The sequence below is a fragment of the Balaenoptera acutorostrata genome, chromosome 20 (genome assembly GCF_949987535.1).
Source record: "Balaenoptera acutorostrata chromosome 20, mBalAcu1.1, whole genome shotgun sequence".
In the NCBI taxonomy this organism is placed as follows: domain Eukaryota; kingdom Metazoa; phylum Chordata; class Mammalia; order Artiodactyla; family Balaenopteridae; genus Balaenoptera; species Balaenoptera acutorostrata.
Window position 1 is genome coordinate 15,315,051 of NC_080083.1, and position 16,270 is coordinate 15,331,320.

Here is a 16,270-nt window from a genome sequence, read left to right on the forward strand (position 1 = left end):
TGCTGTATGGAGTTTGGTGCATTTTCGTTTACTGCACTAACTCTCTAGAAAATCAGAAGCTTTCTCGTGGGAGAATGGGATTGGCAAGAAACTTTAGGCATGTATTGGAGACTCATGAGAAGTTGTGAAGTCTAAAGAGGAAAAGAATGCCATGGTTACCATTTAGACGGTTTTATTCTGACAATCTAAACGCAGGCAGAAGTCATAAGTAAATTATAGTAATTAGGCTTAAAGAAAAACCACAGGTAATATATGAATTGTAGAAAAATAAAAACTACAGATAAGCCAAAAGAGGGGGAAAAAATCTCTAATAATCCTGCTACCCAGCGATCACCATTGATTAACTGTTTAGGGTATATTCTTGCAAATCTTAGAGACCATATTTCCTAAGACTGTTTTTCATAGTAGATTTAGTAGATAAAAGCCTTTTAAGGTGTTGTTATGCTTTAATTTTTAGAGTTTCAGACCAAAAAGTGGCAACTACCAGAGAATATTATGCATGTCAGCATGTATTTGCGTGTGTGTTATGTGCTGGTCACATCTTGTAGCAGCTGTTTCCCAGAGTCCGTATTTCTTACTTTTAGCCAGTAGATTCTGGCTAGGAAGGACACATTAACCACAGCTCTCTAGACTAGTTAGAAGACTGGAAGGAAATAGGTAGGGAATCCAGTGAGATTACCCAGACACTTGGAATCAAACTTCAGCTATCTCACCCAAGCAGCAATCAGCCAGAAATTTTCTTTAAAAAAAGTAAAACAAAATGAAAGAAAAAAAAAGAAAAAGAAAATAGCGATCTCAGCAACTCTTTACCTGTTGCTTCCCTCTTTGTTTAAGTGATTTTCCAGCTAAGTTCTTTAGAGCTCTAAGATTTCCAAGGGTAAAAGGTGGAGGTTTGGAAGTGAGCAGATGGGGCTTCAGTCATTTATATTTGAAAACTACTGTCTTAGAAGAGCCTTGACAAGACTTGAGTATGCTGCAGTTGAGTGGCACAGGCTAGTAGGTGATGGCCAACACCTAGAGGCCATTTAATGTGTCATTCCAAGTCTTTTCATCTCCCCATGAAATGATCATTGGTGGATTTTGGCTAACTATCCCTGGGATCTGCTGTGAAACTCAGCAGCTCAGTGATTATATGTAAACGAATATCAGTGCTGTTGGTACGTATCTGCTCATCATCAGGTAGTTGCATGTCCCCCATCTGTGATTTCTGTTATTGTTCTGTGATTAGGGGGCACTTGCTAAATTAACTATTATGAATTAAAGTGCAACATGTTTTTTAATTGGTGATTTCTTATAAGATAAATTCATTTTAAGACACAAAAACATTGGGATCAGGTAGAGGTGGGTATAAGGAAACTAGCAAAAAGATTAAAAACAAACAACTCAGATTTCAGTTATATCCCTTAAGTTGATGGTGGTTAAGAAGTGGATACAAAGGAAAAGCTTGTCTTGAATTGGAAGGATTTGGTATTTGTAACATTTTAAAACATAAGCTATTGTTTCAGATGAAACTCTGTAGCTTCTGTTTCATTTTTGGTCTTATTTGGTCCGCGTAAATGGTTTGTTATTGTAAAGATTAGTGTCTAGGAAAAGGACTAAATTTATGGTTTGTTTAGACCAGCCTGGACCCCTTGGCTTGTTTCTGAGATATTTTTCTATCTATAACAGTCACTGAGTTTGTAGATAGTAGTGATACCCATTTAAGAGAGGATAAACACTTGTAAAGTCAGGCAAAAGCTCTGTGTTCTGTGTAGTGTGAGTTATTGTCTTTCTTACTTTGAACCTAAATACCTACTCTTGAAGAGGATTCTAGGCCACTTTGCTAATTTATTTTTTTCCATTCAACTGTACCTCTTTACTCCTAACTCAATAAAAGTTTTGCTTCTGCTGACTTATTCATTCTATTATTATGTTGAGAGAGCTGGGGTCTTTTTTTTTTTTAAGTTCAAAGGTTATAGCTTATTGTACTATAACACATTAACCAGTTTTGCTTCCAACCCAGAAGTCTAACATTTAATTATTTACATAATTATATGAATTTTATAATTTATGTTGTAAAGCACACATAATTATATCACACACACACATTTTCAAATGTCCTTTGGCTCTTTGAACTGATTGTGTTATCTTACTGGTTCACTCTTGTAGTGAGTTGAATAAAATCTTTAACACGTGTTTATTTTACATTTGCATTATATCACCATTTTACTTCTTAAAATTTACTTTAATGACAGTGATACTCCCTTCTTGGTTTTTTTTTTTTTTTTAACATTTTTATTGGAGTATCATTGCTTTACAATGGTGTGTTAGTTTCTGCTTTATAACAAAGTGAATCAGCTGTACATATACATATATCCCCATATCTCCTCCCTCTTGTGTCTCCCTCCCACCCTCCTTATCCCACCCCTCTAGGTGGTCACAAAGCCCTGAACTGATCTCCCTGTGCTATGCGGCTGCTTCCCACTAGCTAGCTGTTTTGCATTTGGTAGTGTATAGATGTCCATGCCACTCCCACTTCGTCCCAAGAGCTGGGGTCTTGATCCCTGTGGTCTGCCTATAATCCTTCCTAGCGAAACCTGCAGCTGTCTAGTTAAGACTAAACTAACTTTTTTGTTGTTCTCGAATAACTGAAATGCCTGAGATTATACAGAGTAAAGCATTTCAGTAGAGAGCCAAAAGATAAATTGAACTGAGTGGGGGTAGCGAATAGTTCATTCAAAGCCAAAATAAATTATTCTCATGTGTTTCTTGGTAATGTTCTTTCTGACTTAACAGGAAGGAAGGAAAGAAAACATGATCTAATTTAATTGGCACACTTGGCCTGACCTTAGGAGAATACGTAGTGTGCTATTATGCTGGCGATGTGTGTTTACCCCAGCAGGGCCCTCCCGTCTGTCATCCTGGTGGGCATTGGCTGCCATGTGTGAGACAGAACCTCTTTTGTGCTCTTTCAGGAGACAGGACAACCTTAAACAGCATTGCTAGGATTTTGTTTCTGTAGATAACATTGTTAACAGTTTGTTACTGTTCTCTGTGGGGTTTCTGCTTGTTAAGATTGATGGTTTCTCAAAAAGCAATGTTGATAATACTACAAGCTGGAGGTGAACAGAGCAGAGATACCTGGGCAGGCTGCCTTTTCCCTCTGCCCAGTTCTGGCTTTGGTCTTTCCCATTGGTCATGAGACTACTAATTAAATCAGATAACCTGACTGTTTCCCAAAGGGGACAAATATTAGACACATAAAGGGAGACACATAAAGGGAGAAATTAATTCTTATCTTATTGAAGCCATTGGGTTACTTCATATTGGTGAGGTATTCTAGTATTCTAGAATTCTGGTATTCTTAGTCAGATGGACTGAAAATTGGATACATATCTAAGATGGTGTACAACCAACGTGGCTTTCTTTTCTCCCCTGCTTCTTGAAGTACTTGACTGTGTGTTTATGGATCGTATTAGAAATGGATTTCATAGTTGAATGAGGGAACAGACCTTGGGACTTGTTACATTGTCTTTCATTTTGAAAAGCTGATAGGCTTGTTAGAATCAAGTAGTTTATAAAATGTTTAAGAATTTAAAATAGGGGTGATAACCTTTGGTGCTTCTTACTCTTGGTCAGAAATTCGTCTGAGAAGAGCATAATCTTTAAGCCAAAGTGACCTACAGGTCATCTCACTAAAAAGTGGTAGAGCCAGAATTATAATTCAGTCTGACATTAGAGCCTGTTTTCTTAACCACTAAACTGTGCTTCCTCCAAGCTTCTCTGTTCTAGTAACATCTAGTCTACTCATGGACATACCAGATCAATTTATGATCTTGGTGACCAGAAACTAGTGGCTACGGGGACATAAAACTTGTATAAAGTATCTGGAGACGAGTAAATGTCTGCTGTCAGGAGAAAGGGCTCTTAGAGCACTGTTTATGTCTGGGAATCTGAATAAGGAGGGGAGGATGGAGCAACTCGTGAGTGGTTTGTGTCCAGAGTTAGCACATTGTGAGTTGGGCAAGTGAAAAACTGTATGTAACCACCAAAAATTTCCCAGGATTATTTTGTCCATGCCGCTTTATAACATGGTCTTTGTTTTTGTTTCTGTTTTTTTTTAACTTTTTATCATGGACAATTTCAAGCATATATAAACAGAATAGTATTAAGAAGTCCCCATGTGCCCATAACCCAGCTTCAATAGTGATCAACATTCTGCCATGCATATAACAAAAGTGTTGATACTCAATAAATTAAACTCTTGGATGGTCTCCCTAATGAACCAGTCTTATTATGGAACTTCTTTTTATGATTGGTTCACTTAGTCATGAGATGATATTCCAGTTCTAAAGTCTGATACATCAGAGCTCTGAAGGTAGAATTATCATAACATAGTTCTTAATGCTTATAGTCTAGTTTCTTAATATGCTAAATAATACAACTTTTTAGTAAGGTTAGGAGGAATATTATTTTCTAACTCTGCAATGGTCATTGAAGGAAAATCTTTATCTTTTAAAAATTTGTTTCTCTACATTTTCATTTTGAACCAAGATTAGTTTTCATTTTTCAAATTGCTTTTGTGCCTGTCAGCTTCAACTTTGAAGTTGTTTTTAACTCACATTCTTCATCTTTCCTTACAAATAAGCCTTTCTGTTCCTGATTTCATTTTAGTAAAATTTCCAGACTTCCTTATAAAAGGGAGTCTCTTAATGATTTCAGTTAAAGAGGCTTTGGCATGTTAGAGATTAATCTGGAAAGAAATTTATGTGGCTGATTCACATTACATCTGGACTTCTGCTGCTTTCTAAAAACCAAAAGTATAGCCTTTAAATTGCCTCACCATGTGATTTTGGAAACAGTATGTCCAAAGCTAGGCACAAAATTCATCATATCCTTCATATAATGTTATATGGTGGAACCAAGAGAGACAGTTACTACTTTCTTGATTATAGATCCTGGGCAGTAATTTGTCTCCTTATGGTTTCACATTTCTCTATCAGTAACAACGGATAATGACTACTTCCTTATGAGGTCCTATAGTTTATATATAGACATCAAACTGTATACTGTTATATAACTCTAAAAAGTTCAATGAATAGTCTATATTTCTGTCAGAGGTACTCAGGACATAGAGTTCATAACATCTTGCTTCATAAGAATTCAACATTTGCTAATGTATTTGTATTTTTTTCCCCCACGGCATCATGTAGAGTAACTCAGGATATGAACACCCATGTTTGATGTGAAAAAATGAAAACATGCTGAGAGGTTTTGACTTGTTCAGGTTGCACAGTGTCAGAGAGAGAATTGGAATTCAGATTTCTTAATGTGACACAGGCAGCTTCCCTGAAAATGTATATTACCTATGAAAGATAACCAGTTACTTGCAGATCAGTTTGAGATTTAGTGGATTTCTAGCACAGATAATATAAATTATAGACAATATTGAGCTGAACTTGCAGAAATAAGAGAAAATTATATGAGCTAAAAGTGGATGCTTCTGATTTCCTGTAAAAGAGCAAGATACAAATTTGTTTTGTCACCTCGGGGTTTTCATGTCTCTCCAGGCTTGGGAAAAGCACTGCTACTATCAAATTCGGGTATCTGAGTTCTTTCAGAGGGACTCCTCATCCTCCATCTTCATTAACCAATGAGCCTGCATGACTCAAGCTAAAAAATAGTTCATGTGAGTGGAACAGAGGAAGACTGACCGTTGCTTCCTTATCAAAGTGTGTGACTAGCAGAGGGCTACCATTTGTGAGAGGGGGACAAGCTATGGAACAGAGGCTCCTCCTAACCTGCAAGCAGGCATTGGTTTCAGGGAGAAATCTCTTCACATTTAATATAGATTGGTGTGTGTGTATTTGCTTTCTCCTCTAGAGAGGATCTGTCATTTTCACCAGATTGTGTCCCAGGTGTGTTTGCGTTGCTTTGAGGAGGATAGAGGTTAAGCACAGAACCTGGCACCAGATGCCTGGGAACACATCCTGGCAGTCCTTCCTATTGGCTGTGTAGCCTTGGTCATGGTATTTAACCTTTATAAGCCTTAGTTTTCTGATCTGTAAAATGGGGTTAATAATTGTACCTACCTCATAGGGTTGTTGTGAGAACTGTGCCAGGCATATAAGAAGTGCATGAAAATATTAGCTATTGTTGTTACTGTTGTTAATGTTATCTGTAGACAGGTGAGAGCAGGAGAGCGAGAACATAAGGCTCCTTAATCCTTCCCTCTGGGAGAGGGCTGTCTTAACTTGCCCATGGTTCTAGCGTCAGGTCTCTAAGAATTCAAGACCCTCGTGTGACCACTGGACTACATACCAGTTTACTGGATGGATGACTCGTCATGCGGGCTTAGTTGCATGAAGGAAAGCAGTGGAGGCGAATAAACCTAGTGCCCAGAAAAACCCATTAGCAATAGCATCACCTCACATTTATTGATGGGATGCAGGGAACCGTGCGCAGACCATGGTGGAACGAATGTCTCTGACCCTCAGAGGAATTTATACTTATTCACCTGGGACATGGAAGGGGATTTGAAGAGGGCTGTGATGGGACAAAAGTGGCATTCATGGTGTGCTCCTCAGACTGTAAGATATAGGATAAGTAGACCAAGAAAAGCAGGAGAAGGGATGATTTCTCCAGGAAGGCAGATGACAGCAGAAGTGGAGGAACCGGGCAGAGCCCCCTCAGTGGGGCGACAATAGAAAGACATTGAAGCTGAAGTTATTGAAATGGGTGAGGGGTTAGGGAGAAGTCATGGAACTAGGTGATGTCAGGGAGAACTTGGTGGTAAATAGTGCTGCAGCAGGGCAGCCAGAAAATGAGTCAGTGGGAGAGGCTTCGGGATTGGACTTTAGGGCAGGTTTTGGAAACTTTAGGAGGGGTGAGGGTAGAAGCCCAACTGTGCTATTAATGCCACATCAGGAACATTTTGTACTTGATTCTTTCAAATGCTAGGTACAGGGAGTGGGGAGGCCAGGAATTGAGCTGGGACCATTGAGGCTGTAAATCTTGTTCTGTATGGTGTTTGCAATTTATTATAAGAGCAATTTATTATAAAAACAAATTGCTTTACCAAAAATAAATAAATAAATAAATAAATATTTTTTTTAAAGACCCTTTAAAAAAAAACAACAAAAAAAATTGCTTTTATAATTATAAGTGCAAAATAATAAAGGGGGTAAACTACAAGAGAGATGGTGAGTGATTGGAACAGGGAAGGCTCCTTAGTGATTCTTCAAAGGTGAGCAGAGGGCTTCCCTGGTGGCGCAGTGGTTGAGAATCTGCCTGCCAATGCAGGGGACGCAGGTTCGAGCCCTGGTCTGGGAAGATCCCACATGCCACGGAGCAACTGGGCCCGTGAGCCACAACTACTGAGCCTGTGCTCTAGAGCCTGTGCTCCGCAACAAGAGAGGCCGCGAGAGTGAGAGGCCCGCCCACTGCGATGAAGAGTGGCCCCCACTTGCCACAACTGGAGAAAGCCCTCGCACAGAAACGAAGACCCAACACAGCCATAAATAAATAAATAAATAAATAAAGACTTTCTCTCTATTCACTGTCTTTAAAAAAAACAAAAACAAAAAAATAATATTTAAAAAAAAAAAAAAGGTGAGCAGAGTTTTAGGAAAGACGTTAGGGTTGTGGCTCTTTTGGGAAGCGAAGTGGAAGGCCAAGAAAAGGGGAGCTGAGAAGCGTAGCTCTTGACCTGTGAAGCATGCTTCAGGCCAGTCCGAGGCCTGGGGCCAAGAAATAATGTGGCCTGCCATCAGTGGAGCTTTTGAGGAATGATCAGAAAGCAGGCTTTGCCTGAAACAAATAGGAGTAATGATGTTTGGGGTTAGAGAGAAGTCATTGAGTTTTGGTGAGGAAACAAACCCTTGGATGACACCTAAAGTTGTGTTTCCTCCTCTTGTCCAACATCAGAGATCCTGGCAGGATTTTGTGTGATCTTGGGCTTGCCTGGATCATGCTTACGTCCAGGGAAACAAAAAAATCAGACTGGTTGGTGTGCTGCCTTCTCTCCTCAGCCCAGAGGTGAACAGGCTTCTTCTGGACTCCTTAGCAGAGGGACTTCCTCAGGAAGTGTGCACTTCTGCAGACTGAACTTTGTTGTGGTTTGATGGTTTAAAAAAATGCAACCCACAATCCAAAACAACCCTCTTTCCCAACCACATTTTCCACTCTGCCTTCTTACCAGGGAAACACAATCTTCTGTAGCCTTTGTTTCTGAAAGAGGCTACAGGTAATATCCAGCTGTAAGAGTATCCTTTCTCTTATCAGCAAAAGGTTCAGGAACCTGAACCACAGACCAGACGTTTGTGTTTTACTCTGGAGGAAAAAGAAGCTTCTCCTCAGATCAGTGTCCAGATATCTGTCTCATAAGTAGTGGGATTGTTTCTTTTTGAAAAACGTCCAGCCCATCCTGTTCTCCAGCCTTCTAAATAAATGCACTTAGAACACATGACATCTCTTTGATTTAAAGATACAAAATACCTCATAAATGGACCCTGCAAAACCTGGGCTCATGGCTTTGGATGTGGGGTGTGTGAGCGGATGGAACCCGGTTCTACACAGTGCCTAGATGAGGAGCTAGATAAAGCAGTTACCTGTTGACCAAGGTCATAACTGCCTGCCACTCTCTTTGCCCCCCTGAGTGCGGAAGCTGAGCCCCGTGGAAAAGACCGAATTTGAAGTTAAGACCTGGATTTGAGTTTGGGCTTTACTTACTTACTGGCTATGTGACTTTAAACAGCTCATACCAACCCCGCCTGCCTCGTAGTGTTGCTGTGAGGATTAAAATCAAAACAAGGATAGTGGATGTAAAATTGCATTTTGAAGTCTAAGCTCCCTACAGATCCCTGTGTGTGTTTTGTTTTATTTTGCTTTCTAAGGTATAATTCTTTTAATAAATAATAAAATTACATTGTTCCAAAATCAAAATACAAAAAAGTATATAAAGGGGAATCTTGTTTCCATCTCTGTCACTCTCTACTCCTTTCACCTCCCCTTCTTTCAGTTTCCCATTTCTGTTGTATCCTTCCAGTGTATTTTAGTGCAGCAAAGGTAGCATACCTTATGCCCCACTCTGCATCTTGCTCTCACTTCACTTAACAGCATGTCTTTGAGGCCTGTCAGTACGTTTTCACATCAGTACAGCTTCATTATCTTCCATTGTCTGGATGTACCATACTTTATTTAGCCAGTTCCCTTACTAATGGAACTTGGGTCATTTCCAGGCTTTTGCTATTACAAACTATATTGCAGTGAGTTAATATCATACAATGATTAGAACAGTGCCTGACAATAGTAAGAGCTGAATAAATATTAACTATTATTGTGCCTGAATAAACATGTATTGTCTGCATGTAAGTACTGTTTTGTCTGTAGGATGAAGTTCCAGAAATGGCATTGCTTAGTGAAGAGGGTAAATGCATTTGAATTTTTTCTAGGTTGCCAAATTCCATTCCATAGGGATTGTGTTTTTTTGTACATTTGCAGCATACTCTGTACAAATGTAAGGCATGGTTTACACAGTGGGCAACCAACAGAAGTGGTTGACAGATTGTCACTACTTAATTACCTGTTAAAATTGTGTATGTTCATAGCTGGGGACTAGACTGTGCCAAGGCCTTACTGAGTGGTGGATTTTTCACTGAGATTGTGTTTCTTATGTTTTCTTACCACTAACCCTACTTTTCTCTCTTATTTATTTATTTTTTTAATATAGTAGCAGGAAAATGTTTGTAAGCATAACAAAAAAGTTAGAAGTCATAAAGGAAACGATTGATAAATTTGACTTCATAAAATAAAAAAAATTTTAGTATACTAGAAAACACATCAACTAAATTAGAAGGCAAATTGCATAATAGGAAAAAAAAGTTTGCAATCATTATAATATATTAATATAGAGAGCACTATTACTGATCACTGTGAAAATGACAAACACACCAGTTAAAATTAGGCAGAGGTCTGAAACAGACTCTTTATAAAAGAAAACTGTGAATAGCAAGCACGCACAGGCAAAAGTTCAAATTGGACCCAAAAAGAAAGTTGTAATTATATATACCAAGTATTGATGAGGATATAAGGAAATTAGATAGATAATTAAGGATGTACACAAAGGTTTAATTACAAAAATGTTTATAGCAGTGTTGTTTCTAAGCCTAAAAAAACAATCCAGATTCCAACAGTAGGGGATTGATTAAGTACATTTTGGTTTTATTCATACAAATTCAGCTTAAAAATTAAGACGTAGATAGGTGTCTTTTTTTATCAATGTGAAAAGAGCAATATTGGAAAACAGCATGTGTGGTACTCTAGTAATAGAGCACGATGATGTCTCATTTTTATTAAATGTACAGAGTATATGTAGAAACTTTTATCAGAGGATGATAAATCTGAATAGGGCTTATCCCAAGGTGGTGGGGTTGTAGGCAGTTTTAAAATTTATATTCATCTTCTTACCATCCACCTCTTCCTTCTGCCCCTCTTCCTTCTTTTTTCTCATCTTCCTCCTCCTCCTGTGTTTCCAGAATTTTTTATAATGGGCATTAATTATATGGGTAATCTTTAAGGAATCAAAAACTAATATAACATTTCAGAATTTTGAGGGGAAAATCACCTACCCAGTGATATAAAACTATCATTTTGCTTTTTTTTTTTTCATGTTTTCTCCCCCTGTGTATCTGGATTTTTAATCATAGTTATATAGGATATGCCATTTTTATATACTTGTTTTTATACCCGTGTTTTATATACATGTTACTATGTAGTCTTTGCAACTTCATCTTAAATGACTGATTAATGTTGGGTGAAGTGGTTTCTCACTATTTATTAGGAAGTTTGAAATACGAGACAAGTGTCAGTAAAGCCTTTGCTTTCCTTTCTGGGAGCCTTTGTTCAGCCTTGAGTTATCAGCATCAGGTGAAAGATTGGCAGTGACTTAATGAGGCTTCAGTCGTCTGGCTTCCTTAGGTCTGTGCTGCCAGACAGATCCATCACAGCAGAGCTGATAACTTGATTTTGTCATACCTTTTTTTAAAATAGCAAAAAAAATATATATATATATATATATATTTTTTTTTAACCACAAATAGTTTGTTAGTGAGGTGAAATACTTCATAGAACAAAGCAAAAAATATATCTAATTTGTAAATGATAATATATTTATCACTTTAATTTAGTTTGAGAGGTTTAAATCTTAGATCTTTAGCAGGATTTCAGAAAACTGTTTTCTTAGGGTAAAGTTCTTCTTTCCCTTAAACGAACCCATCCGAAACTCTTCTGTGTCTGAGTGAATTTGGCCTAACCGGCCTAGAGCTGTATCCAGAGACACTTTTTCCCCTTACAGGCCGATACTGCCCTTTCTCTTAACAAATACAGAAACATTGCCAGTGTCTTTGAGGGACTGTTCACTTATTTTATTTCTTCCTCATAGCATGTAAACAAGACATTAAAGTTTGAACAAAATTTAATTTAGTTCCTAAAGCTGACTTTCTTTATCCATTTATCTGTTTCCCTGAATGCCTTGTTCCCTGAACCTCGAGATCCTTGGAGCAGATTTTTTGTTTTCCTTTTTTTTCTTTTTTCCTTTTTCCTTTGAGGAACACCAGTTTCTAATGGCCAGAGTACATAAGGGCTAGAAGCTGCAACTCTCCTCAATTCAAAATGGCCTCTTTCATCCTGCCTTACTGCTCCTCTGCACAGCCCTCACTTGGGTTTTAGACACACTGATCCTAATCTTCTCATTCAAACTCCAAGACACGCAGTATCAACAGCTACAGCGGCCACAAGTTCATTACCTACGCAGGGCGCAGGTACTCGACAGCCACCTAGACTGTGCGGTTTCTGTGGGCTCCCAAAGAACTCATATCCTGAAGAGAGAGACTAATCAAGGCAGGCCCTCTTGGCAGGGACACTGAAAGGGTGGATTGCAATTGATAGGAGTTTTAATTTGTAAGGACTTACTCTTATCTCCTGCTTTTGGAACAAGATGGTGTAGATGTACTTATTGTCCATTTTCTCTGGGCATTCTTTGAAGACTCATTTGATTGTGTGATGATAGTGTTGTCATAAGGATACAGAACTTTATTACATGAATCTGCCTCTATCCTTCACCTGCCTCACTGCCCCGAGCTCCTCTAAGGATTTATTCAGCGTGCATTAGGGTGAGGGGAAGGATGCCTAATGTCTCAAATGGTGTAGCGTTTAGTAGCCTGGTCTCCTGCCCACGAGAACTCTTAGACAAGGCAGATGCTGACTTTCTCAGGAAGCACTTACTTACATTTCTTGCAGCAAGGAATGGTACTGGTTGGCCCTTCGGCCGACCAAGCTTTGGCTGCTAGAACTTAGTGGCAGTAATGTAGGTGATGGTAGGGGCCAGGGACTTTGGAATGGCACGGGCTACAGCGTTTGTCTGTGCTCTTCTTCCCTCAGTCTCCTGTTGAGAAAGGAACACTGGATCGTGAGGGGATGAGAGCCCTCGCACACTTGCCCGGACATTTTCTGCTGAGGGTAAACGTGCAGTGCCGCATCAGGACGAGCTGTCTGACTGCTGCCGCAGGAGCAGGATTGGGCGTAGATGAGCTCCCCAGAGCAGCTGTGTTTTCAAGTTAAATAATGTCCTCTGTCACACCATTTAGCTTACAAAATTAGACTTAACCGTCATGATGCCTTTTAATTATTTAAATCAGTCTTGCTTTTAGAGCAGCAGTTCTCAGAGTGTGGTCTGAGGACCCCTGCCGGGTCCCTGGGACCCTTTTAGGGCATCTACAAGGTCTTCCTTCTCCGACAGCGTATCTGTGTGAGGCCAGATTTGCTTCATCTACTTCATCCAAAACAACAGATTGCACACAGAAGCAGGTACAAGAATTCAGCTATCTTCTGAATTGTAAAGTAATGCCACTTTCCTAACTAAAGTTTATTTTGTTTTGAAATATATAATTATTTTTCCTAAAAATATATTATTAATATTCACGTTTTTTAATTCTTATTTTTTTTTTAGAATGATTTGTTTTCTCATATTCTCACATTTTTAAATTTATTTTATTTATTTATTTATTTATTGGCTGTGTTGGGTCTTCGTTTCTGTGCGAGGGCTTTCTCTAGTTGCGGCAAGCAGGGGCCACTCTTCATCGCAGTGCGCAGGCCTCTCACTGTCGTGGCCTCTCTTGTTGAGGAGCACAGGCTCCAGACGCGCAGGCTCAGTAGTTGTGGCTCACGGGCCCAGTTGCTCCGCGGCATGTGGGATCTTCCCAGACCAGGGCTCGAACCCGTGTCTTCTGCATTGGCAGGCAGATTCTCAACCACTGCGCCACCAGGGAAGCCCTAATTCTTATTTTTAAATGCACCAATATTTTTAACTTTCTGTTTTAATTTTTACTATGGTAAATATCAGTAAGTATAACCCACATAAACAACTTGTTAGGGTCCTCAATAGTTTTAAGTGTACAGTCTTGATCCTGGGGCCAGGAATTTTGAGAACTAACGTACTAGAAGATCACCTTAGGAGAAATACTTACCTCCTCTCCCTTCCTCTTGGTCCTGTGTAGTGGGAAATGATATAGCATAGACCTAGATTTGCACAGACACTTTCAGAGAAAAATTGCTCAAGTGTCTAGTATACAGCAGGTGCCAGATATGATAAGATGATGATGATGATGATGATGATGAAGAGGAAGATTGCTAGTTCCTGTGAGTCCTTGCGTGTGTAGGTGCACACAGTACCCCTGTGTAGGTACACAGTTTTGTCCTCTGTGCTCTTTCCCTGGCCCATCCTTGTTTTAAATACACACTCTTTCATCTCTTGCTTTAATTTTGCTCTTTGTATTAGCAGTGGCTCAGGTGAAGCATTTTCCCCCCTGTTTCAGTTTGTTGGCCGTGTGATCCTGAAGAGGAATTTGTGTTGTCCTAGTGGAGCCTGAGATACAATCTCCCTGAGGGGAAGAGGCAGGTGTCTAGGATAGGTACCTGATGACACCACACTTTTTCTCAGCTAAGCTCTCAGCCTGGGGTGTTAGTACAGCTGAGCCCCTCTACAGTCCTGCCACTGGAGAGATCCATAAATCCCAGGGCCTTTGTGAGGAATATACATCGAGCAACTGTCTCGTCTTCAGTTCTGCCTGATCCTCACCACAGATATCCTCCTAAGAAAGCAGCAACTCACCCAGTATCATCTGGAAATAAGTGGCTACCTGGGAATGATGATCAGGCCCCATCAGGACTCCCCTAATGGCTTAGCTGGTTGTTGTAGGAATTTATGGTAGAGAGGAAGGAGAGACAGCAGCCACGGATGCTGAGAAGGTGGGTAGGGTAAGAATCGAACTGGTATGCTTGCCCTTCTCACCCTAGAGATTAACCCCCTATGTATGTATGGCTGTATGAGCAAGAAACATTTCCACCTACCTTTAGGGTCATTGACTCACCTTCAGGAAGGCAGCCTGGGCAGTGGAATAGCAGGATCTGGTAGCAGCCCTAGGTCCAAGGCCCAGCCCTGAACTTCTGACCTGGGTACATCACTTAGTTACTCTGAGCCCCAGTTTTCTAATTGGTAAAAATATAGCCATCCTGTCCTGTCTGCTTCACAGGGTTGCTAATAAGACTTAATCAGATTAAGTGAGGTTATAGATGGGAAAGCTGAAAAACATGTACAAATGTTAGTTTTGTAAGAGACTTTCTTAGAGTGCCAGTAAGGCTTCTGCTCTTTGCCCCTCACCGTCCGGACTCATGAGGCTTCTCTTCTTTCCTCCAGGCTACCTGTGCATGACGGATGAGTGGTTCTCTGAATACGTCTACGAAGTGGTGGTAGACAGGAAGCACATCCCTGAAGGGGTGCTGGCTGTGCTGGAGCAGGAGCCCATTGTCCTGCCAGCCTGGGACCCCATGGGTGCTTTGGCCGAGTGACGTTGCCTCCAGCTTTTCCTCCTCCCGTGGGACCTGAAGTAGCTGCAAAGGACAGATCCAGGGACTGAAGCCAGAGTTACACAGGTGACTGTGTGTTCCCACGGGACACAGTCAGACTTGGATTTCTCCTCCAGGAACCTCTTTGGGAAAGTGTGCTTTATGCTGAAACAAAATACTCTCTATAAAGAAAAAAAAGGGAAAGATCAGCTCGTACTATCGACTCTCCTCATCTCCAGCAGCTCAGGATCTCTTAGCATTTTAATCAGATGTAATTGTTTGTCTTCAGTCTGTCTCACCAGTCTGGTTCAGTGTCTGTTTTATGAGGCAGGAGAGGATGAGCAGTTGAGGTGTGTGGAGAGAAAGCGGACTTAGTGCTCCTTGTTCCTAGAGTAGAGCGGGGGGAGGGCGCCCTGATACTCGAGCTCTCAAAGCTGCATGCTGCCTGACAGTAACACTGTCCCTCCTAGGTGGCAGTCACTGAATTCGGATTTTTCAAGGTAATTTCATGTGCCTCTAATAGCCCAGGATTGGGAGGTTGATCAAAACTGACATGATTCCTTCCTGGTGTTCTGAACTGTGGGGGAACACAGCTCTACTTGAGTCATGGTTAAGTAGAGGGTTGGAGAAAGTAGGTGAGAGAACAACCAAAACCTTATCATGATCTGAATTATAATCATTAGAGGGAGCTCTCGCCAAATGGTTTAACTTCTGCCTCTGGGTTTGGTAGTTGGGTGGGCATAAAAAGGGGATATCCATTCTTTCTGACAACTAGATGGTGCTGAGACGCTTTTGAATAAAACACTTTGCTAAATGAGAGTATGTTGGCTTATTTGATCTAAGAAGTGTGTGTTTGTTTAGCTACGAAGGAAAGCAACCAGGTGACTTGTGTTCTTGACAGTGAAAAAACAGCAAGATGGTTCAGGGCTGCCTTGCTTTAGCTTCTCTGTGGGATGTATGATCCTTCCCAGCCTGTGCTGATCTTCACTGGCTTCTGCAGAGGCTTCCAGGCACCATATTTAGGAGGGCTTGTGCCCCTGCCACTTAACCATTCTTTCACCAAGATCCAGGGTCTCTACAAGGGTGGGAAGTAAGGCTCTGCTAGGTCCAGCCTTAGAATGGGCTGAAGAGTATGTATTTTACTAAGACTGGGCCTTTCTTTCATTGAAAGCAAATAAATACAGCACCCTAATCAACATTTCCATCAGTGCCTGAGTCCCTACCTTTCGGGCTCTCCAAGAACCTTCTCAGTTCTAGCATGGAATATTGTTTGTCATAGCACTTTCCAAGATAACATTAGTTAAAGGCTCAAGCATTAATCAGTGTTTACAATATTCTAATAATCCTGTTGCAAGCAGGATAAATCCATTTCTAGACATATCATGATGAA

General features: G+C 40.3%; 1 protein-coding gene across 4 annotated transcripts in view; it reads left to right on the forward strand.

Annotated features, from left to right (window-relative positions):
* BLMH (bleomycin hydrolase) overlaps positions 1–15,697 on the forward strand; it is a 42,923-nt gene extending 27,226 nt beyond the window's left edge. For all 4 annotated transcript variants that reach the window (XM_007183836.2, XM_028166953.2, XM_007183837.2 and 1 more), the window contains exon 12: positions 14,732–15,697. In XM_007183836.2, coding sequence (XP_007183898.1) covers positions 14,732–14,883 — 152 coding nt within the window. In that variant the 3' untranslated portion in view covers positions 14,884–15,697. The remainder of the gene's footprint in view (positions 1–14,731) is intronic.
* Positions 15,698–16,270: the final 573 nt, after the last annotated feature.